This window comes from Chinchilla lanigera, unplaced genomic scaffold, assembly GCF_000276665.1.
Source record: "Chinchilla lanigera isolate Chin_1 unplaced genomic scaffold, ChiLan1.0 scaffold00052, whole genome shotgun sequence".
NCBI lineage: Eukaryota > Metazoa > Chordata > Mammalia > Rodentia > Chinchillidae > Chinchilla > Chinchilla lanigera.
The window spans coordinates 1,387,592-1,411,441 of record NW_004955453.1 but is presented as its reverse complement, the minus strand read 5'-3'; the positions used below and the strand labels follow the sequence as shown (position 1 = coordinate 1,411,441).

Genomic DNA, 23,850 nt, shown 5'->3' with positions numbered 1-23,850 from the left:
TCAAATCTAAAAGTTTTAAGTGTTCTGGAAGTGTTTCCTAGAAAGAGTGAGTTTTTTTTACTAAGTCAGCAGCTAGGGAGTTGTGGTGGGTCCCAGGCTCTGAATCTGTGAGCCAGACGTTAGTCTAGAGAGAGCTTCACTTGCTCCTAACATTAACCCTATTGACCCACCACTTCTGTTTTATAAATAAAGTTTTATTAGAACATGGTTATAACCACTTGGTAAGTATCATTTATGGCTCTTTTCATACAAGAACAGAACTGAATCTTTGTGACAAGGAATGTTTGGTCCTGAAAGTTTAATGTACTCTGTATCTCTTCAAAGAAAATGAAATAAATGGAGACCTACCATGTCTCTGGAAGTATGAAGATATCAGTCCTTACCAATGCAATACCAAAAAAATTGTAATCAGATTACTTTTTCGAGGGAATTAAGTGGTGGGAAATCACTAGAAATCATCCTGAAGTTCATTTCGAGGAAAAATAAATGCCTGTCTTGAACAGGAGCCTCAAATAGAAGATTGCTGGTAGGACTTTACAGGAGACTGGTCCACTGGAACTAGTTCTCTTACTAGTAGAACGGCTGTGGTTAAGTAAGGGTTGATAATATGGAAGTTGGCAGACTAATGACACAGAACAGACCCTCGTGTCTGTGACCGTTAAAATGCGTGAAGGTGACATAACATCAGCGGAGAGGGACGTGTTGTTTCGGAACTCCCTGCGGGAACAGCTCTTTGCTAATTAATTTTGTGAAATTCCTCTCTGAGAAGCACAATAAATTCTTTGTACATTAACATCAGCACACAAACCAGTTTTTTAAGTAAAGGAAAATGGACGGGAATGTTCATCAAGCTTTTCGTTTTCTGTGTGTGTGGAGACGGCATCACGTCTGCAGACAGAGCAGTGTGAGCACCCGAGTGGGGGCGGGATGGGCAACTGATGAGCCGCAGTTTGCAAGTGTAATTGAGCAAAAGCGGCAAAGTGAGAGTCCACAAGGTAGAAAATAAGAGGTGGATAACGTCATGCACGCATCGCTTGGCAGGATGCATCTTGAGAAACATGTCTGGAGGCTATTTCGTTGTTGTTCAGAAAACCAGGAGTGAGTGGAAGACTCGGCTAGGTGACCTGGCCATGTAGGTCTCATGGGACCAGGACGGTTCACGCATTTGGCCCCTTATGGGCTGTTGTGTGGGACGCAAGCATTTGGGAAATCTCTAAAGGAAAGCGAATTTACACTGTGACATCCTGTTCCCTGCTTGTCAGGTTGACCAGGCTGAGAGTCTGAAGGGCCGCAGCCTTCCAGGAAAGCGTTCAGTGAGACTGCCATTCTGCTGAGAAGTTGCCCTAAGAAAATCATCCTAGATTAGGTGTAAAGACCGTCATTGCCCGGCCGTTTATCGCAGTGAATGTGGGACGCCTGGGGAGGAGGGTTAGGCCGGCTTGGTCTCTGCAGAGCAGTGGGGGAGACCCAGCCGGCTTGGTCCTTACTGCCAGTGCTGACACTGTCTGTTCTGACTTTAACTTCCTCCCTTCCCAAGTCTCCATTCTCTCAGGCTGCCCACATCTCCCAAGTAGAAGGATCAGGAGACCAGGGGAAGCAGGTGTGAGGAAAATGTTTCACCCCGGATTGCACAGCCGTGCCTGGGAAGCTGGGGACCCAGCCCTGGGAGTTGTACCTCACTTCAGTGCTCCGGCGAGAGTCAGCGCCAGGACCGAACGCCAGCCCGGGAAGGGGGCCTGCGGAGCTGGAATGGGGCTGGCGCAATGAGAATGAGCACAGGGCTTCCTTACATAAAATACATTTTTCTATAAAGAAGAAAATTGAGAACGTCTCAAACAGCAGGAAGAAGCTTGCATTTGCTACCTAGTACTAGTGTGAGCATTCAGAATAGAATTTGCTTTTCTTTGCTGATCAAATGATCCTTTTTAAACACAAAGTAGAGTACAACGTGTGAATTTAATTTATCCCAATAGTACACTGTATGGGCTTTCCATTCAGTTAAATAGTCTAAGAAAGTGCATTTCAGCGCTGTTTCCCATCGAAGAGGTCCACACTCCCTCCAGTGTCGGGCGGTGGGGGGTTCCGCTTCTGTCTGTAAACACTCTGCGCACGCTTCATTTCCCAAGGACAGAGGTGTTTGAGGGGCGATAGAGAGGCAGGACGGTACTGGTTCAGCCCTCCTTCCTTCCCCTAGTAGATGTGGGTGGTGTATGGATGTGTTCTTAGCGTACTGCTCTGCGCATCTAGATTAGCAGCTCGGGAGCATGGGGCTCGTCAGCACAGAGATCCATTCCCTCATTCATTCGTGGCAGGAATTGTACGGACTGCTTACTGTCCGGGACGCCAGGTTCTCAGTGATGTGGCACAGGGCCCTGAGACTGCCCTTTGCCCTTCTCCAGGAAGTGAGGAAGGAGGCCCTGACGCCCCGTCCCGCCATCGCCCTTCTCGGCAGCTCCCTCGGGGTTTGCACGCGGTAGCGTTGCTGGTGTCCCGGGGACAGTGTTGGTCGAGTTCCAGCTGTTCCTGGTGAGCTGGTGCTCCTTGGTCTTCATTCCCCTTGTCCTGTCCCCATTAAATGCCTGTCTTGAACGGGAGCCTCAGACACGGCACGTGGGAGTCACTGATGAGGACCCTCAGGAAACAAGGGACCACATTAGAGCCTAGAAGCTGCCGCCACTCCAGCCGCTCCAACCCCACACTTCAACCTGAGCTCCATAGCGGAGCCTCAGGACGGGGCCGCCACTTCCAGTGCAGGCCGCCTCCATGCCTTGCCTGAGTAGGAGTGGGGCCGCCAGACCTGCCCTCCCAGAGAGGAACCTGAGGTTGGCTTGAAATGCTCAGTTGAGTTCTCAGAAAACACACTTCAGGTCTGTCTGAGGTCGTGAGAGAGAGATTCCCTTTGAAATAACAGTTGGCAAAAGTGGACTGATTTAAAGAACTGGATCTATTTTTGTATTTCTCTTTAAGGAGAAATATCGGGGGCCAGTGTGTGGAAGTCACACGCCCTCCTCATGCCGTTCTGTGTCTTGGGTGATGTATCCGTGGAGTCCTATGGAGTCAGGAGCCCCAGGCAGCCCGGTCAGATGAATGGGCCTCACGGGCGCACGGCTGCTGGGACACTGCGGAGATCTTTGTGCTCCCCGCCTGGCTGCGCACCAAGCTGGGAAGCGTGTCTGGCCCGGCTGATCACAAGACCCTCCTTTCCGCCTGTCTATGGGAGGCTGTGTCACAGGATGGGTGACTCGGGGCCGACCACAAACCACTGTGGACATGAGCAGCCTCTTTATCCCACACTGGGCGGGCGCTCGAGTGGCGTGTGTGGGTTCGTCTCTGAACCCTTCGTGGTTTTCAGTAGGAGGGTGAGATGGAGGGCGACAGATGAAGGGTACCCACCAGGACACACATGGCACAACCAGTACACGGGGTGTCTCTGGGCATCCCGTTCCCCCATGTCCCAGAGACATACAGGAAACCCTGCCTATTCTTCCCAGCTGGTGACAAGCAGCAGGGTGAGGGTGCAGGACCCGTACTCTCTTGGGGTGGTGTGGCAGATGGCCTGCACACCCGCCAGGCTGGGCTCTGTGCTTGGTGCCCGGTGCCGGGTGCTGGGAAATCACAAGACAGAGCTGCCAGGGAAGCAGCTTCCAAGGAAACGGGAGGTAGAGGACCAAGGAGAAACAGCGAGGAGAAAGCAGGTGATCAGGATAGGCACAGGGTGGAGCCACAGAAACAGAAGACGCTGAGGGTCCTGGAAGGGCTCTGAGCAGAAGCGGGGGTCCACCTGCAAAGGTACTGATTGGAGGTGTCCTTCTGGAATGGGAAGATTGTTCTGTAACCAAAATAGGGAGCCCTGGAGGGCTCTCTCGAGAAAGCAGGGTCCTGAGCAGTGCAGAAGTCTTGAAGGAACCAGCAGCCATACTGGACACTGGAGCCATGAAGTTCCGGTTGTCCCCTGTGCTTGCCGGAAGCGAGGAAGTGATGGAGTCGGTCTGCTGCGGAGATGATCACGCGGCCCGCCTGGCGTAGACCAGGGGTGGGGGTGGGGTGCACCCGCTGCAGTCCAGTTCCTGTCCTCCCCGCAGCCCCGGTGCTCCTGGAGCAGCAGCCCTGCAGGACGGTCAGGCCTGACTGCGGAGCTCCCGGCCATCGGGCTTGTGTGCCGTCTGTGTGTCTCAGATACCCGTTTCCCAGAAACACACTGCTTGGTTTCTGTCCCCAGCACAGACCTGGTTCCTAGAACCTGGGGCTCAGCACTGCTCACCAGGGTGACCCAGTGCTACCATCCAAGCAGGTGTGGCAGCTGGAGATGCCCTTTCCTCGGGCTCCAGGACTGGGGTCTGAACACACCCTGAGGGGGCACTGGGAAATGGGTCTGATGTCCATGTGCACGCATGTCCCACCACAGGAGAGGGTGAGATTTGAAGTCCCTGCCGGGCCACTCCTGGACATCCCACCATAGGGCCGTGTGGCACGTGACCCACCACGGTCATTGTCCGGGCCAGTTGGGCCCGGACTTGAGGGGAAATTTCCGTGGCTTTACCCTCACTGCAGGAGATAGCTGGGTATTCACCCCTTGGTGGTCAGGGTGGCCCCGTAAGCCTCCCTAAGGTGACCCTGCAGAAACCAGATGTTCCTGGGACACCCTGTTTCATGGGAGTCATGGGGAGACAAGTGGGCAGTGTGGTAAGGCTCCTTCGACGGAGGCTGGAGACGAACGGAAGTCGCAGGAGCCCATCGAAACTCAGTTTCATTAGGCTGTCGGAAATCTGATGAAGCCGAGGTGGTGCTCCAGAAATCACAGTCAGGCATGGAGAGGGGTCATGGTAGGGCAGGACCGGAACTGGTGAGGGAGACACCGAGAGGTACCGAGAGCAGCGTTTTCAGGCCACGCTCCTGCCAGCGCGGCCCGCTGTGCTGTGCGGCGGATTCCTGTGCACACAGCACTCCACGTGAGACCTTGCCCCACACGCGCTCCTGTTCTGGGCGGGTTTGTGGTTCACTTGCTTCCCGGGGCAGAACACTGGTAGGGGCCGCCCTGAGTGAGGGTGGCTGTGGAATCCGCAGAGCGGCACGTTGGCACCAGGTGAGAGGCGTGTGCAGGTGCCTGGTTTGGCACCAGAATCCGACAGTCATTCTGCCGTGTCCAGCCATGCGTCTGGGGCCTGGTGAGCAGAGGGCAGCCGTGCTTATAGGGCCAGGCCATCCTGGGGCATCCAGGCAGCCATCTGGGTGACCCGCGTGTAATTAGGTGTCGAGCAGAGCAGGATTCCAGAGTTTGGCCTGCTGTGTATAATCCAGTCCCGCTGGCCACTTTGCTCCAGGAAGATGACCCCAGAGATCCTGATACCGCCACACCGTTCCCCTGTGTTTTGTAGCGCCCATTCCTTTGTGTCTGAGAGCCAGGTATACACAGGTCCACCTCAGCCCAGCAGGAGAAAGCAGGCTGAAAGGCTACATTTCATGAGGGAGTGGGACAAGAGGTAAAGTGAAAGGGGAGGAGGTGGGGAGGGGCGTCCTGGAGCGAGAGACCTGAGTGAATGAGAGGTCGAGTCTCTGAGCTCGCAGGCAGCCTTTTCTAGGCTACTGGGGACAGTGTGTGCAAGGGCTCTGTGGCAGGAGGGGCTCGGAGCCTCCACACTGGGAGGAGTGGGTGCAGGGAGGGGAGACTGGCAGGAAATGGGATCTGAGAGACAGCGGGGGCTGTAGCACAGCGCCCAGAGGCTTCATAAGCACACTCTGAGAGCTCAGAAGTCTTGGGGTTTAATAGAGGCCTGGGAGCGTCTGGCTGCTGATTGAGGGGTGGACTGCGAGGTGCAGCGCTGGACTGTGGCGGGCCGTAGGAAGGCACTGATTACTGTAATCGAGCTGTGATGATGTGGGTGGAGGTGCTGGGAAGGGTCAGGTGGAGGGTAAGCTGCAGAGGGTGTTGTGCACGCGTGTATGTGTATGTGTGTGTGCATGTGTGGTGTGTGCATGTGTGTGTGTGTGGCTTTTCAGCTGGCTGAATGGAGTTGTCAAGGACAGAAGTGAGGGGCTGGGCATGGAGGCTGAGGCAAGCCGAGGAGCTGGCTTTGGACCTGGGAAATCTAGGCACCCCTTTGGCACTGAAGCAGAGCTCCTGGTGCCGGCAGGTGTCCGCATCAGTAGTTCAGAGGCCCCTCGTCCTCATAGGGGTGCAGGGTGCCTGAGGGGTGTGGCTCCTGAGGACTTTTCCCAGCCACACCCCACCCACTCCTGGCACAGGGCTAGGAGGGCAGCCAATTTTGGGTTTACTCCTATTGTCCGCCTGGTTTCCAAACATGGCTAATTGTGGCCATTTGGGGGCATGTACGCAAATGCAGAAAGCAGCAGGGCGAACCTCAGCAACTCTGTGAAACGGATCACCCAACAGCACTTCTCTAATAAAGCCAAGCACAGTCGAGGGCATGGTGCCTGGCAGCAGAGACCAGAGGCCCCGGGGTGATGGCTCTGCAAGTCCTGGCCAGCTCATAAATTACGTCACATCACGAGAATTCTGAAATCGAGGCCTGGGGAGGCGGGCGGAGCATGGGGGAGAAGCCCGAGGTTCCTGGAAGCACAAGAGCGCAGACACCGCATGGCTGGGGAAGTCGATTCTGACGTTTGAGGGAAGCCGGGCACAGGCCTGGAAGGTGCGGGGGAAGCCAGGTGCAGTCGTGTGGAGAGCGCGCCCGGCCAGGGAGGAGCATCCGGACTTTTTAGCAGGACAGTGGCGTGACCTCAGAGGACTCTCCTGGAAAACTGAGGACCCATGAGGGCCAGATGGCAGGAGATTCAGGGACCTGACAGCCGCTGGCATCAACACTGAGCTCCAGGTCTGGGAAGAAGGGGTCAGCAAGGCGGGCAGCGCAACCTGTGTAGAATGGCTGACGCCTCTGCTTTGTCCAGCACTGGCTCAGGGCAGCGGCTCTGTCTTCATCCGTAGCAGACAGATCTGTAATTCATCTCCAGACTCTGCCTGTCTGTGGCTGCCTGGTGAGGCAGGCATGATGTGGGTGCAGGTGCTGGGAAGGGTCGATCTCCAGCACCCTGTGGCCCTGGCCGGCAGGTGTCCAGCACAGCTACGCCGGGTCTGTAGAGCAAAGCCAGGGCAGAGTGAGGCAGCCCCGTGGAGCACAGCCAACCGCCTGTGATTGCACCCGTTTGGGCTTGTTTAACCCCATCTCCTGGCCGGGAGCCAGAACCCTGTGAGGGATTAAGGCTGGCAGAGGGGGCAGTTCCACTCTGGCTGGGGGGACGTGGAGGACACCGGAGGAAGATCACGCATGACAGTGAACAGCAGCACCCTTCAGCAGGTCCCATCCAGAGTCCTCCATGTCCTCAGGAGTGTAGCCTTCTGGGTCTTGAGCTCAAAGCAGAGCTGGGACTAAGGCTCTGCTCCATGGTGGTGGCGCTTGGCATCCTCTATGACATTGCATCGCCTCCCGAGCACCTCTGTTGGCTTATCCTCCTTGTTCTTCACACTATGTGAGCCCCATTATTTTAGGGTGACAGTTACCCCACCCTCAGCTCCCGTGCTATGGGCCGGCTGATCTGCGTCTGCCTGTTTCTGTTGGACAGCATGGGAAATTCACCACTGGGAAGTCAGCTCAGCTCTTCCTGTTTCCTATCCACGGGCCCCAAGAAAGGGTCCGGCCCACATCAGTCATCCCCCAGTTACAAGTCCTGAGCGCCCTCCCCCGAGACCAGTGGTCTCCCACGGAACCCTTTCCCACTAGTCTGGTACCAACACCGGGGTTCAGTGCACCCTGAGATCAGTGCCCGATTGCTTCTCCCTAAGCCACATCGAAGACACCGAGCAGCCATGCGTAATGCATTGATGAGGGAGCGTCCCGGATCATGTGGTCAGGGAGCATCCCTCCAGCAACTATGCCTAGGAGCTAGTAATGTGGACCATACAGCCCTGGGTTGTCCTTGTTGGCAGCCATAGCTGGGCTGCCAGGGGCTGGAACACAGTCCACGGACCCAGCTGTGCCCAGGAAGAGCAGCTGTGTGTGCTGCAGCCTGGCAGACAGTGCAAGGGGCTGGCATAGTGCAGCCGGCAACCACACTCTGATCCTGGCCAGGAGGAGCAAAAAGAGCACCTGGCAGAAAGCTGCCCCCTCTTCCCATAAAGCGCTCTGGAAGCCGTGCTCAGGGAAGTCCTTCTCCCCCTCTTCTCATTTCAGGAGAAGTACACTGCCAAGTTGACACCGCCGTGCAGGAAGCTGCCGCCAGCGTGGATAGAGGGAGGAGGAGGCATGAGACCTTAGCGCCTGGGCAGGCAGGCGGTCCGGGATGGCGGCCCAGCGGATCCGGGCGGCCAACTCCAGCGGCCTCCCCCGGTGCAAGTCAGAGGGGACCCTGATCGACCTGAGCGAGGGGTTTTCAGAGGCGAGCTTTAATGATGTCAAAGGTGAGTCACTCCCGGGACCCCTGGCCGAGTTGGGAGGCTGGGACTGCAGGTCCTCTGTGCTTCACAGTGCCTTCAGGTCATCACACTTGGGCTCTCTAAGCCTCTGTGTGTCGTCAGTCTCAGTGTTTGCTCTCTGAGGAGGAAGGAGGTTTGAATGCTCCCCTCGGTAGTGAAACCAGCCCAGTGAAGAGTCTGTATTTTCTCTTGAGTTCCGGTGATAGTGTCTTAGTCACTTGCTTCCTCACTGGAACACAGTACCGGACACTCATGATTTAAAGGAGGAGAGGTTTTCTTTAGGCTTGCAGTTTGTGGAGGTGTCTGTCCACAGTGGGCTGCCTGCGGGGCCGGGTGATAAGCACAGGGGCTGGCAGAGAAAAGCTGCTCCGCACATGGTGGACAGGAAGCAGAGAAACCAAGGGAGGAGCCCGGGCGGGTGATAAACCCCTCTAGGCCACGCCCCTCCAGCCACGCCCCTCCCGACCACAACCACTGGACTCGCCTCTGTCACCGGGCTGCGGTGCCTGCACAATCCCATCCCTTCCGAAAGCCCCCACCTATGAGCACATCTAGATACACACCTTAACAGACAGTAAGGGAGGGAGCAAGGTGGTGGCGAACCCTCCGGGGTAGGAGGATGTGAAGACATCCTTAGTTAAAGCACAGCGGAGCAGTAGAGACTTTGCCTTTGTGTCCTTAGTTAGACCTCGGCATGAACACAGTATGAAGTAAAGGTGTCCGGAACAAAACTGCAGTCCCCCAGACAAACGCATGGCCCTCTGCCGTGTCCAAGTGCCACGTTTACATCTTTCTCATTGATTAGCTGCTCCTAATCCTGCTGTACCCCTTGCATCTTCCCCTTCCTGTTACTGGCTGAGCATCATTTTAAATATTCTTCAAGAGACCAGCAAAGAGTACCACGGGTTTTCTAAGGTAGCCGTGGAGTCTGTGGGTTGCTATATATACCGGAACCATTTCTTTCTTATAGTCTGGTAATGGGCAACCTTTTCTTTACCCAATGAGTCAGAGAGGGTGAGCATGAATTGTGCAGTTTGGACCAGGGTCCTCAAGAGAGCAGGGAGCTGGATTTTACAAAGTAATTCTAGTGATCAGAGGACAGCAAGGAGGGCTGGTGCACTGGTGGAGAGGGTGTCTGAGACTCTGAGGACCCCAGGGTCAAGGGACCTCAGGCTCCGCCTGACCTTTGGACTCTGATGCCAGGGTCCAGCGAGTGACCAGGCCGCATCCCAGCCTGCACCTTTACGGGCATCCTCCTGGGACAGACTTGAAGGGGAGAATGTCTCCTAGCCAAAATAACCTGCTCTCAAGTCTTCTACCCTGATGAATGTTTTGCCTGCATGAAACTTAGGCAGATGGGTAGAAAATATACTATTCAGTGCAGGGAGTCCAGGGAGTTTTTGTATTAAAACCAAGGTAGCTGAGGATTTGAGCAGTGCTCCCCTGAACTGGAATTCGATTCTGTGGCAGTGCGGGCAGAGGGCGTCACATCACAGGCCACCCCCCTGGGATCCCGGAGGGAGAGAGGGCTCTTTACCCTCCAACGAGCTGGTCCTTCAGAGGTGAGATACAGGAACACTTCTCTTCCTAGGAAGGAGCTTGAAATTTTAAGTGAAACCATTCTTATTCTTTGGTCTGGTGAAGCTGAAATGATAATCTGCATTGATACATTTTAGGCTATGCACAAAGCATGCTTAATTGCTTTGGGTTTTTAAATTTGAAGATAGTACTGTAAGAGAATTAATTATTCTGGGGGAGCATAATAGGGATAATGTAGGGAGCGTAATAACAAGATTTTAATGGCTGACAAGCTTATTTCATTCTCGCTTGGTTTTTAATTTCTATTTCTGGTAGATGTGTCAAGGAAACCAAGCAGTTATGTGACCAGAGACCATGACCAGGCACAAAAGCAGAAGCACAGGGCCTGTGTTGTACCCACTCACCCCACCTGGCCCGGTCCCTTTCCCCACTCCTCCCTCAAACCCCTTCTTGGGGCTCAGGAAGCAGCACCCCAGGATGAAAGCCCCTCTGACCCTCTCCTGTCCCTCCCTTCACCTGCCGCTCACATCATGGAAGCTAGAATTCTGCTTCCCAGAGTGGGTCAGAGAGACCAGAGGCACTTTCCCTACAGCTGCCCTGAGCCCCCAAAGCCTGCTCTATCTTTCCACCTTCCTGGGGCACAGCCTTCCCTACAGAAGTCAAGGCCTTAGTATAGAGGGCTCTGCCCCACGCAACGGGGTAGGGGGTACATAGGTCCAGGGGCCCGGAAGAGCCAGGGCAGGCAGCCTCCTGGACTCGCCCATGGTTCCCACAGGCCCACACCCTTAATCCAGGTTCCTTGCTGCACGGCTGTCCGTGCTCATTGAACCGAAGCACAGAGATGGATCACTCACCGCAAGTGTGCAGGCCTCGGACCTGAAGGCTTCGAGCCTGAGAAGCTGTGGTTAGCAAATCCATTCGTTGTGCCTTTCTCCCGCTGATCTGTTTGCTGCCAGTTGATCTCAGCAGACTCCAGTAGTGGAGCTTGAGCAGGAAAAAGCTGGAACCGCCCCACGCTGGCCTCTTTCGCTGCTGCTTCGGTTTCCTCTGCTGTAGTTTTACAGCAGAAGGGCACAGCCAGGGGACTCAGCCTCTGAGGGGAACCTGCCCCTCTTTCCCAATACCAAGCCTGGGCACCACCTGTCGCCGGCCTGGGCACACCACAAGCAAAGTGGGCTCTTGGGGCTCACGACCTAATGGGGAGGAAGCTGAGGCCGCCCTCCCTGCACAAACAGAAAGGAATGCAGGAAGTGCGCCCGAGGGCCGCTCTTTTTCTTCTGCCCTTCTTGGCTGGGCCTATGTAGGTAACAAAGACAGATTAGCCGCTGGTTTAGCAGGTGTTCCTCTTGACACGGAGCCTTCATAAGGGAATGACGAGCCACATTCAAGGGTGAAGTGGGTATGTCCACCCTGGGATCAGTGGGGTGTGGAGAGTAGAGAGTGATGTGGGTCTGCCGTTAGTGGCAGGACCAGGGTGTCCTGAACAGATCCCCTGTGTCCCAGGATGGGGTGCTCTGCCCCAGGGGCTTTGAAAGTCCTGAGCCTCAGGTTCCCACAGCTGAATTTGGAGTCCCATACCCTGGGTCCCACCAGATACAGATGAGGTCTGGGACCCACAGCCAGTGTGGTTGCCTTAAGGGAAGCTAGAGGGAGAGTGGCGATTGAGGAAAGACTTCCTCCCCACCTCCGGCCTTCCCCTGCGTGGAGCTGAGCGTCACTGGCTGAGCTCATGTGGCAGGAGGCAAGGCTGCTGACACACCCGCAGGCCTTTGTCACACATTGCTGTCCTGTCTCCGTCCAGCAGAGCATCATTTACAAACTGCACACCAGACACAGTCCCCAGCCGTAACGTGTTCTCCAACCCAGTGGGGCTTCCCTGAAAATCACTCGCTGTTTCCCTTCAAGTAGATGTCCTACATTCCCATTCTCCTGCTTCTCCACAGCAAAGGGGAGTGTACATCTCTGAGTAATCTCAAGCCACCCTGTGACCTTCCGCTTTTGCACATCAATAAATTTGTGTGCCTTTTTGCCTGTTTACTGTTTGTTTTTTCCAGAGAACCTTCAGAGTTGGAAGGAACATTTCCCATTGCCCCTACAGTAAGAGCTGTGGAAAAAATTAGGAGGGGTGGAGATGTTTTGTTTTCAGGTACATTTTCTGAGTCATCACCATAGGCTAAATACCAGTGCCCTAGACACCTGACCCACAGCATTTCAGCCCGTGAAGGATGCCTCAGCATGAAGAATCACAGGCTCCCGCGGCCACACAGCTCTTAAGGACCTCGACTGTGGTCCAGGTCTTGTGACTGCAGAGCCAGAACCGAGGTGCCCAGACCAAGGGCTGGGGTGGCTCCCCAGGAGGATGGGGTACGCTCTCAGCCAGGTGCATCTCTGTCGCCTCATGAGTGGAAAGGCGTAGAAACTCCCTGTGTTGTTTCCTTAGACTTTACCAAGGACTTAAAATTTAGTTTTTTGTTATTCTTTTTCAAAGAGAAAAGGAAACTAGCAGGTGTGGTACATGCTTAAGGCCAGCCAAAGTGGTAGAATAGCTATCGACTTAACCACGCATTAGAACAGGTAAAGGTTCAGTTCAATGAAAAAGGTACTCCTTTGCTCATTTATATGAGTGACTGGGGAAAACAAAAGTGTCCTTTCTTTCCCATGCTTGGTCCAGGAAGCCAGGATGTCTGCAGACACAGCCTCGGGGAGAGAGGCCGTTTCTGGCAAAAGGGACTTCCATCTCAAAGACTCACGCTGGGGAAGGAGGGAGAACACGGGTCTGTGACACGAGCCCCGTTTCTGAAAACACGCCCCTGTAGATGGCTCATTTTTGCTGTTGCCCTTGCTGCCAGCGTTGGTGGTAATGGTCACAACTTAACACCAGGAAGCGCAGGTTGACCTGATTCGTTTTTGAAGGGTTGGTGTTTTTCGGCTGCTCAAACCGTCCTGTAATCCGTGGATGGTCCATATCCGTATCCACGGCCCATATCCACGCGCAGACTTAAACCATGCGGTGGCGTGGGGCGGGGGGCCCTTTCCCTGCTGTGCCTTTGATCACTTAGAACAAGTTGAAAGAGACTGTGCTCAGGCGTCGTCATTCATCTCAGAAACACTGTGGTGAAGAGCTGTGTCCGCATTCCTGTGTTCTCCATGGGAGGAGAGCAGGGAATCGGCTTGCACAGCCACTGTAAGGTGTGTTTGAGGCCTCTTTATTTCCAGTCCCAGCTACATGCAGTGGGTGGTTTAACTCCTGATGTCCCTGTGTTTTCTAAGAATCTCACTCTCAGCCTCTCTTCCACCGTTCTGGGAGGAAGCTGGATAAAGAAAAAGCGATGTTCTAGCCAGGCGTGATGGTGCACTCATAATCCTAGCACTCGGGGAGACTGAGCAAGAGGATCACACGTTTAAGCCCAGCCTGAGCAACTTAATGAGACCCTGTCTCAAAATTTAAAAAATAAAGATATTCTGAACACAAAGAAGCATACACTGTCCCTTAGTGCTGATCTGGCTCTCTGTGGGAGGTGGACAGACTCCATGCATGGTCTTTCTGCCTCAGCCCACTGACCTGGAGAGTGACCAGGTGGCATAGTGGTGGTGGCACTCCATAGTGAGGCAGGTTGCTGGCCAGGTGACCCTCACCTGGAGTTTCATTTAGGTTTGCTTCTTTTGGGCAGTCGCCTCCCTGGCTTAGCCCACTCATTGCAGAAGTGACCTCACCCCCTGGCCCTTTGTGTCTTTCGCAGTGCCTTCTCCCAGTGCCTTGCTAGTGGACAACCCCACACCTTTTGGAAACGCCAAGGAAGTGATCGCAATCAAGGACTACTGCCCGACCAACTTCACCACCCTGAAGTTCTCCAAGGGCGACCATCTCTATGTCTTGGATGCATCGGGCGGTGAGTGGTGGTACGCACACAACACCACCGAGATGGGCTACATCCCTTCCTCCTACGTGCAGCCCTTGAACTACCGGAACTCCACCCTGAGCGACAGCGGCATGATTGACAATCTTCCAGACAGCCCGGACGAAGTGGCCAAGGAGCTGGATCTGCTCGGGGGGTGGACGGATGACCAGAAGGAATCCGGCAAAGCCTACAGTAATAACCCTTTCTGGAGTGGGGTACAGACGAACCCCTTTCTGAATGGGAATACGCCAGTGGTGGCCGGCTTGGATGAGCTACACCCCAAAAGTACTGTGGATTTGTTGCTTTTCGACACTGGCACATCCTCGTTCACTGAATCCAGCTCAGCAACCACCAACAGCACCGGCAACATCTTTGACGAGCTCCCAGCCACAAATGGACTCCATGCAGAGCAGCCGGTCAGGCGGGACAACCCTTTCTTCAGAAGCAAGCGTTCCTACAGCCTGTCGGAACTCTCCGTCCTGCAAGCCAAGTCAGACACTCCCGCGACATCAAGTTTTTTCACAGGCTTAAAATCACCTGCCCCCGAGCAATTTCAAAGCCGGGAGGATTTCCGAACTGCGTGGCTGAACCACCGGAAGCTGGCCCGGTCTTGCCACGACTTGGACCTGCTAGGCCAAAGCCCCGGTTGGGGCCAGACCCAGGCGGTGGAGACGAACATCGTGTGCAAGCTGGATAGTTCCGGTGGCGCCGTGCAGCTGCCGGACACCAACATCAGCATCCACGTGCCCGAGGGCCACGTTGCTCCTGGGGAGACGCAGCAGATCTCCATGAAGGCCCTGCTGGACCCCCCGCTGGAGCTCAACAGCGACAAGTCCAGCAGCATCAGCCCCGTGCTGGAGGTCAAGCTCAGCAACCTGGAGGTGAACACCTTCCTCATCCTGGAGATGAAGGTGTCTGCCGAGGTAAAGAGCGACATTTTCAGCAAAAGCACGGTAGGCCTCCAGTGCCTGAGGAGCGACTCAAAGGAGGGGCCATACGTGCCCATCCCCCTCAGCTACAGCTATGGGGACACGGTCCAGGTGCAGCTGGACAACCTGGAGCCCTGCATGTACCTGGCTATCGTTGCCCATGGCCCCAGCATTCTCTACCCTTCCACCGTGTGGGATTTCATCAATAAGAAGGTCACCGTGGGCCTCTATGGTCCCAAACACATCCACCCATCCTTCAAGACCGTGGTGACCATCTTCGGGCACGACTGTGCCCCCAAAACCCTCCTGGTCAGCGAGGTCACCCGGCAGGCACCCGGCCCGGCCCCCGTGGCGCTGCAGCTGTGGGGGAAGCACCAGTTCATCCTGGCCCGGCCCCAGGACCTCAAAATCTGTATGTTTTCCAACATGACCAACTACGAGGTCAAGGCCGGCGAGCAGGCCAAAGTGGTGAGAGGCTTCCAGATGAAGCTGGGCAAGGTGAGCCGCCTGATCTTCCCCATCACCTCGCAGAACCCCGGAGAGCTGTCCGACTTCACATTGAGGGTGCAGGTCAAAGACGACCAGGAGGCCATCCTGACCCAGTTCTGCGTGCAGACGCCGCAGCCACCCCCAAAAAGTGCCATCAAGCCTTCCGGCCAGAGGAGGTTTCTCAAAAAGAACGAGGTGGGCAAGATCATCCTGTCCCCCTTCGCCGCCACCACCAAGTACCCCACCTTTCAGGACCGCCCCGTGTCCAGCCTCAGATTCGGCAAGCTGCTGAAGACGGTGGTGCGGCAGAACAAGAACCAGTACCTGCTGGAGTACAAGAAGGGCGACGTGGTGGCCCTGCTCAGCGAGGAGCGAATCCGCCTGCGGGGCCAGCTGTGGACCAAGGAGTGGTACATCGGCTACTGCCAGGGCAAGGTGGGCCTGGTGCACGCCAAGAACGTGCTGGTGGTGGGCAGGGCCCGGCCCAGCCTGTGCTCGGGACCTGAGCTGAGCACGTCGGTGCTGCTGGAGCAGATGCTGCGGCCCTGCAAGTTCCTCACCTACATCTACGCCTCAGTGCGCACGCTGCTCATGGAGAACGTGAGCAGCTGGCGCGCCTTCGCCGACGCCCTGGGCTACGGCGGCCTCCCGCTCACCTTCTTCTGTCGGGCGGAGCTGGACAGTGAGCCTGAGCGCGTGGCGTCCGTGCTGGAGAAGCTGAAGGAGGACTGCAACAACCCCGACAACAAGGACCGCAAGTCCTTCCAGAAGGAGCTGGTGATGGTGAGTCCCGGCTGGGGCCCGCGGCCGGGGGCGCTCGCCCGTCACACGGCACAGGTGGGGGGGGGCATCCGGCCCCTGGGGTGGGTCCGGGGTGAGGTGCTGCTGCCTGGCATCCGAGTGGTCAGCTGGACGGGGTTGGAAGCAGCACACCCACGGCAGGAGGTCGGTTGTGTGACCCTCAGGGACCCCAAGGAGAGGCGCGCTTGGTCTGTCTTCCTGTTGCTTGCTTGGCGGGAGCCGGCTGGGCTGGGGGCAGCAGGACCCGCACTCATGGCTCCCTGGGAAGCAGATCTGTTTGATCGCATTCCCCGCTGGCTCTGTGGTTCCGAAGGGTGGCAACGTCTGCGTCTCAGATGTGAGGCCTCCAGCAACTCCCTGTGCCCCTGTTCCCTCAGCCTCGTCGAGGGTCTGGTGACAGCGGCCTTAGCGGGACAGCACCCCTGGGAACCAGAGCTCTAAGACGGGAGGGGGAAGGGAGGGTCCCACTGCAGGGGTAACGTGAGACTGTCCTGATCCCGAGCCCTTCCCGTGTCGCGTGCAGCCTGGGCTCTGCAGTCCACTCCCCGTGACGCTGCAGTCACTGTGCAGTCAGTGCTGATGGCACCCTGGAGGCCTCTGGGGCAGACATCGCCCTCTGTCCATGGCGGAAGCAGGCTCAGCCCGTCTCTGGGAGTCCAGGACCCGCCTGGTTCCTGTGGGAAGCCTGTGATCAAGTCGTGCTCCTCCTCCCGACCCTGGAGCCCTCATCACTCCTACTGATCACAGAAGGTGGTGCTGTCCTCCCGCAGCGTGGCCGCTGCTGTCCTGCTCTGCCCTCACCTCCACTGTCTCCTATGTGAGCCCCTATCCACGTGGATGAAGGGTGACCAAAGAATACAGTGAATCTTTACATTTAAAAACCTTACTACAGTAAAAGATATATTGCCACGAATCCCTCTCAGTAGTTCCCCCTCGCTTTGCCGTGAACACACTCATCCCAGCGTTCTCACCACTGTCAGAAGCAGCTCTGGAGTCCTCTTTCCTGAGTGTCTTTAGTTGGGTTGTCATGGTCGCCTGGCTGTCCTGAATCAGTTCAAAACATTGACCTTTCATGGTCACCTGGACTTTGGGGAAGAGCCAGCCTTTGCCTGGGGCTGGATCTGGTGAGTACCACGGCTGAGGACACACTGATGTTTTCACGAGCTGCCTGTCTCCTGGATGGCACCAGCCAACAGCATTCACTGCATTTTCGATCACACCTCATAAAGACATTCGGGAAAGAGGACTGCCAGAACTGCTTCAGGAAGCGCATGAACGATGGGATTGGTGTGTTTGCAGCAAGGGTGGGTGTTTTGAGGGGGGCTTGTGGCAGGGTGTCTGACTATAGTGTACGTAGTTTTAATTTAAACATTCACCGTATATTTTGATCACACCAGGTGCCTTTGTGAGAGCTGCGGCCAGACAGCACCTGAGGCTCACACTCTGCACGCCTGCCTGCCACCAGCCGCGTGCCACCCCTGAGCGGGGAGGCAGCGTGCGGTCCCGCCCAGGGGGGAGAGGGGCTGGGCAGGAGGCCTCAGACAGTGGCCATGGAAATGCGAAGTGTAGGAGCTTGGAGCCAGCAGACCTCAGGTCACCCAGAGTGGGTGACGGGAGCGATGTGGCAGAGGACGGGCGGCCGGGAGGGGGGAGCCGGCGGACCTGGAGGCTGGGACCCACCCGCAGGACAGACCCAGGAGCTTGGGCCAAGCCCATGCCGGTCTCCCGGCCAGCCCTGGCTCCCCTGTGGGCACTGGCCGTCCTCACTCTCCATTGATTGTGGGATTAGGAGTTTTCACGGAACATAAACAGTATTGATTGTTCCTTCTCCACAGCTGAAAAAAACGCTCACCTTGAGCAGGCAGAGGTGAGAGGAACTGCCTGAGCCAGCAGGGACACAGGAGGCGGTCTTTGTAATCTTTCCCTCCCAGTTTGTTTTTAAATGATCAAGCTCTCCTCCACTTGCCTATTCGTCCAGAGAGGATTTCTCGGTTTCCTTGGGTTCCTTCATTGCAGGGACGGGCTCCTGCAAACCCTTCCAGCCTCCTCTGCCCAGTGGAGGAGGAAATGAAACTTGACTTTGGCTGGAACTGGGCCCCAAGGCAGGGTTGGTTCTGCCAGTAGTAAAGCAAAACTGGTTCTGCAGCCTGGGTTCCCCACCGCAAAACCTGCTGGGAGCAGGCAGGTTTTAGCTTCCCGCCCCAACCCAGGCTGACTGTCCCAGCCCTTGCGATGTGTCCTTTTCCAAGGATCTGTCTCCTCTGGGTAGTCAGGTGTCTTACAGCCTTGCCCATAGCTCCGCAGCTGAGAGGAGGTGTCGCAGTCAGAATCCCTGCTTGGTGAACCAGGAGGGGGAAGGTTGGGGACAGGTGCCTTGGCAGGGGGCAGGAGGTGCCTCCAAGCCCTGAGCTGGCCTTCTCTCCACGGTCCTGCCCCTTGCATCCCATGAAACGTGCCTCCCACCTCACTGCTGGCCTGGTGTCCGTCAGGTGGTCCCAGTGTCCCTGCACCAGAGGCTGTCTGGCAGCCCTCGATGTCCCACCCAGGGCCCTGGTTACTCTGCTGGGTGTCTCCTGGGCCTGCTCATCCCCAGAGCCCTGCCTTGTCCCTGCCTGGTACCTGTGCTCTCTTGGGGAACCTGGCCCGCAGGAAACACTCAGAGCCAGCTCCAGGAGAGTGGGCAAGCAAGGGTCTGGGCCTGGACTCTGTACCTGGGCCTGACCTGGCCCCTTGGTCACACCACGCTTCCGTCCTCTGCTTGCGTTGTCTGCTTCCATCCTGTTTTGGTGCCTGTTTTAATACTTACAAGGAGCCACTTGAGGGAAGGCCTCTGCCCACTCCTCTCCGGGGGGGTCCTGTCCTCAGGGGATGGGACCAGGTGACCCCGAAGAGCTCTGGAAGCTGAGAACGCACACGAGCTGGAGGGGATGGTAGAGGGTTCCCTGCGACTTGAGAGAAACACCCTCTTCTCTGGAACGCTATTGCACCCTCAGTTACCTGGTGACTCTGCCTCACACAGGAGGCCCTAAGTGGGCGGTGCTACTGGCTGTGCTCTTAATCCGAGAGTAGGGCAGCTGGCTGCTGGGTGTCAGGTGCAAGAGGGCCCCAACATGTGGGCGGGGGTGGAGCAAACATCTGCAGGACCGGATAGGAGACTCACTGCGCTCCCCTAGGATCTAAACGGTGGGCGGACACCAGAAGCCCATGGACACCTGTCCTTGAGAATGCCCTCCCGGGACACAGCCGCGCCCATCTGTCCTGTGCCGCTGCTTTCAGGCTACATCTGCAGGGCTGAGAAGTCACCCAAGACTGTGGCCCACAGCCACCACGTTTGCAGTCTGCCCCTGCAGAGATGAAGTTTGCTGGCCTGACTTGTCATGGTTCTGTCAGGTGCAGGAAGTTCCACCTGAAACCAGGACTGTGCCGTGTGGATTGGGTGTTTGCTGGTGCCCCTGTGGGTACCGCGTGCTCCAGAATTAAAGAGGTGGCTGCAGGGGAGGCGCCCAGGGCTCCCACCTCCTGCCCCAAAACACTCCCCTTGCTGTTGCCGACACTTGGCGAGCACCCAGCACTGGCCCTGTGAAAATGCAGACTCCCCCTTTGATCATACATGAGGCTTGGGAGCACTGTAAGCCAGCGCTGGGCTTCCAGGAGCTGAGGTGTGCAAGAACACCCTTGTCTCTAGGTCGGACCCTCCAACCTGTGTTCCTCCACTTCAGGTGGAACCGTGGCTGCCCCAGTAGGGGCCAGAGCAGCAGGAGTTCTCAGGGCCTTTGTGTGCGTGCCCAGCTCCCCTGGGGAGAGAGCAGTTTTGATCGCCTGTGCCAGGAGTGACTTGAATCAGAAGCTTGTGACTTGGACATGTTCTGTTGCCTGAAAAATAAGGCTGCCTTCAGAGCCAGGCAGCTGCACACGGGCACTCGCGTTTGTTCGGTGCGGGTCAGTGATTCAGCGTCAAGCCCTGTGGTCACCCCCACCTTCCTCCTGGAACAGAGGTGGCAGAGGGGACCCTTGGGCCTCCGTTTGTCCCAGGCCCACACTACACCAAAAAGACTGCAGCCCGGCACTGTGCCCATGCCCCCACCCCGCCCCCACACACAGAATCGCATACAGACCGGGCCTTCTCTTTTTCCTTAGCACAAACCCAGGCATTTTATTTTCTTAAAACAGTGTCTTTTTGACTACATCAAACTTCAGCTTGAAAGGACTGGAGCATAGCCCACTCAGACTGGTGTTCGTTTGGCTCCATCCCTGGTGTCCTGCAGCGCCCACGGCGTTGGGGGGCTGGGCCTGGAGTCCCAGGAAGCCGGACAGCCTCCACCTCTGCCACCGTGCACCTACACAGGCCACCCGCGTTTGCGGTGGCTCAGCCGCACAGCGAGGACAGCTGGGGCCAGCCACCCACATGTGGGCCACTGCATCTTCCCTCAGCCTCACGCACAAGGTGCAGTGGGCTCGGCACTGCTTCCTGAGGGGACGGCACTCACAGGTGGCCCCCACGACCTCCCCTAGCTCGTTATGTCAAGGGCCTTGTGGTCCCCTTTGGAACCAGGCCCGGCCCCGCCTCACACGGTTCCGCTTCCTCCTCAGGCCTTGCTGAAGATGGACTGCCAGGGCCTTGTGGTCAGGCTCATCCAGGACTTCGTGCTCCTGACCACGGCTGTGGAGGTGGCACAGCGCTGGAGGGAGCTGGCGGAGAAGCTGGCCAAGGTCTCCAAGCAGCAGATGGACGCGTACGAGTCCCCCCACCGCGACCGGAATGGGGTGGTGGACAGTGAGGTGAGCAGTCCCTCGGCTGCCCCGCCCTAGGGGGCGATAGTGAAAGGCCTGCGTTGTTGTAGAGGGTCCAGGGGAGACAGCCGGGCTCCTGCACCTGGAATTGGATGCAGGAACTGCTCTCCCTTGCTGATTCCCCACGACAGTGAATAAGGTGCGGACAGTGACCACTCACGGCCAGGCCCCGGGCACTGCGCCGGCTCAGCCCCTGTGCTGTTCTCTGACTGTGGGAAAAGCTGTCATGGGGGAGCCTGGCTCAGCCTCCACACTGTCACCGAGGGTGCTTGCTGGAAGGTGGCGTGGGCTCATGAGACCCAGGGAACAGGAGGTCCCAAGAATAATGAGCGTGACCTTTGACATGTGCCATGGCCGGAGGACGGCAGGGATGGTCAAGGAGCAGATGTCCTGGCTGTGCAAACGCACACGGTGTGCTCCCTGCTGCCTCTGTGGGCCGCTCTCTCTCTACTTCTCTAGTGGAACTGGGGGTTAAACCCTGAACCTTCACACTGAGCTCCATCCCCAGCCCTTTTTTAAATTTCAAGACAAGTTCTCCCCAAGTTTTCCCTGCCTGGGCTTGAACATGCTATCCTCCTGCCTCAGCCTCCCAGAGTGTAAGGATTATGGGTGTGCACCGCCCCGCCCAGGGTGTTCACCCTGAAAGAGTCCTGGTGGCCAAGTGAACAAGGTAACTGGAACAAACCTCTCGCCCCCACCTAATCTTCTCCACTCTATTTCTGTGTTTTGCGGCTCCACCCCCAGGCCATGTGGAAACCCGCGTACGACTTCCTACTCACCTGGAGCCACCAGGTCGGGGACAGCTACCGGGATGTCATCCAGGAGCTGCACATCGGCCTGGACAAGATGAAGAGCCCTATCACCAAGCGCTGGAAGCACCTCACGGGCACACTCATCCTCGTCAACTCGCTGGACATCCTGCGGGCGGCCGCCTTCAGCCCCGTGGACCACGATGATTTTGTCATCTGAATGCGGGCCCTGCCCTGCTGTGCCTAGGATCCCGAGCCCTGGCCCAGGCACGAGCCTGAGCATCTCTGCTGTTGCCAGGGGCTGCACAGCCGCCCGACAGGCCGCGCCCTGCGCCCCGGGCCACACCTGGGGCCTGGGACCCGGGACCCAGGTTGCTCTGCCGTCCCAGCCAGGGGGTTTCTACTGCAGGTTATTGCCAATCAATAGCTTTCTATTTGTTGAAGTGTACATTTAAATTTAAGATCACTTAAAAAAAAAAAAGACTGGGGAGGGGTCGTGTGAAAGGTGATACCTAATTTTATAATGGACCGTGAAGGCTAAGAAAGAAAAACAAACTTAGTAGGCAAATGCTGTTGAGTTTTTATGTTGTTTAAAGAACTTTTTAAATTATGTGACGATGTATATAGGTATTTAAAGGCCATGGGGTATTTCTGACTCTCAGCCATTCTGTGCATTTCCACACTTGGTGGGGCAGGAGAGGCGCCGCTTGGTGTTGGGACCCCACTCCCGGTATAGACAGGTAGATTGCGTGGGCAGAGCGGTGCCCCCTCCCCAGAAAGGCCCTGGTCCCCGGCCTCCCCTTACTTTTCTCACCTTCCTCCTCCTGCCTCCTGCTGTCTCCCTGACCGTCCACAGAACACGGGAGCTGTGGTGAGATTTTGTGGGCAGCTAAATCCACAGCGGCAACACCCGGTGCGGGTAGCTTGTGTCCGCCGCTAAAGTGAGAAAGCGGCTGGGGCTGCTGCCTGTGTCGGGCATGGGGAGGGGGTCCTGCAGTGCTAGGGTGCTGGGTGTCCCCCTCGGGCCAGGAGGGCCGTTCCAAGGCAGAGCACAAGCGCCTGCCCTTTCCTTGCCAACACAGAAAGTGTGGCTGATGTCATATGCCACATGCAAGGGGCCCTTTTCATCTCATCCTTCACCTCTGTCCTCCTGGTCCACCCAGGTCTGCTCAGAAGTGAGCCGTAGCAGGGAGACCACTTACTGCAGAGAAAAAAGATCGTCTAGCAGCTTGAATGTCTTCTGCAAATGAAAATGCTGCCCATGTCACATCGGGAGCTCGGTTGCCTTAGTAACCTGTCGGGGGGAGTCAGCTTGAATCTGCTGCTGATCCAGTCTCCCAGCGGCTGTGGTGTCTGGGAAAGGGAGCCCAAGGCTGGACCTGTGACCAGCAGATCAGCAGAGCCAGGCGACCCCAGTGATGGGTAGAACGCATGTGTTTGTCTGCAGGGCTGTTGGGTCCTTGGGAATCCCCAAATCTTGCGCTCTTAAACTGCTCCTTTGCAACTTGTTAATACGACTTGGGCAGATCGGTGGGTGTGTAATCCCTTGGGGGCTGAAACATTGTTCCATAGCTTCTGATTCAGACACCGAAGACCAACCAACGAGAAGCAAAACACTACACATCTTATGCTGCAAGAACCGAGTCACTTGGTCCCCGTCATCACACAAGATCACATAACTCGCTTCTCCTGTATTCTGCCCAGAGATCCTCCCGCACCTTTTCCCCAAAGAAGAAACCAGTTGCACCTTAAACCATGGATATTTTTTCCTCAGGGGCTTTAAAATAGTTTCCTATGCAACATGTCTTGTTACACAAATTAAATTCTACAAAAGTTGCAGTAAATTTTATTGGGATATTTTAACCTGTTGAGTGTGTGTGTGTTTTCTGTACCCAAACTTTAAAGAAAACGTAGTGGAAGCCTCTATGTGTAGACCATTGGCTCTTCCCAGAAGCAGTCATCCGGTGGCACAGCGGCTGTGACTCTCACTGCTCTGGGAACATGGCTCACGATGTCATAGGGAAGCAGGCTGGGTCGCCTTGTTCGTGGCCTCGTGCATCTGGAACGGGCGATCCCCACCACGGGATGAGATTTAGGAACAACTGGGTAATTTCTGTGTGCACTGGGTGTTGTCCTTGAGGTACTGATTGCAGCCAGCAGCAGAGACCCTGCCCTGGGCATATAACTCCTGGGAGAGAAAAATGGGGTGCAGGAGCTACTTCTAG

At 56.4% G+C, this 23,850-nt stretch overlaps 2 protein-coding genes across 4 annotated transcripts in view; one reads left to right on the top strand and one right to left on the bottom strand.

Moving 5' to 3' along the window:
- The window catches only part of Sh3bp4 (SH3-domain binding protein 4), a 37,315-nt gene extending 13,827 nt beyond the window's left edge, over positions 1–23,488 (top strand). For all 3 annotated transcript variants that reach the window (XM_005395325.2, XM_005395328.2, XM_005395329.2), the window contains 4 exons: positions 8,187–8,413; positions 13,708–16,067; positions 20,676–20,864; positions 21,621–23,488. In XM_005395325.2, coding sequence (XP_005395382.1) covers positions 8,296–8,413; positions 13,708–16,067; positions 20,676–20,864; positions 21,621–21,845 — 2,892 coding nt within the window. In that variant the 5' untranslated portion in view covers positions 8,187–8,295 and the 3' untranslated portion in view covers positions 21,846–23,488. The remainder of the gene's footprint in view (positions 1–8,186; positions 8,414–13,707; positions 16,068–20,675; positions 20,865–21,620) is intronic.
- On the bottom strand, positions 1,938–13,698 carry LOC106149792. Its single transcript, XM_013519954.1, has 2 exons — positions 10,822–13,698; positions 1,938–7,090 (listed from the first exon to the last, which is right to left on the bottom strand). Exon 2 carries the CDS (start codon positions 3,933–3,935, stop codon positions 2,997–2,999), a length of 939 nt encoding a protein of 312 aa, XP_013375408.1. The 5' UTR covers positions 3,936–7,090; positions 10,822–13,698; the 3' UTR covers positions 1,938–2,996.
- Positions 23,489–23,850: the final 362 nt, after the last annotated feature.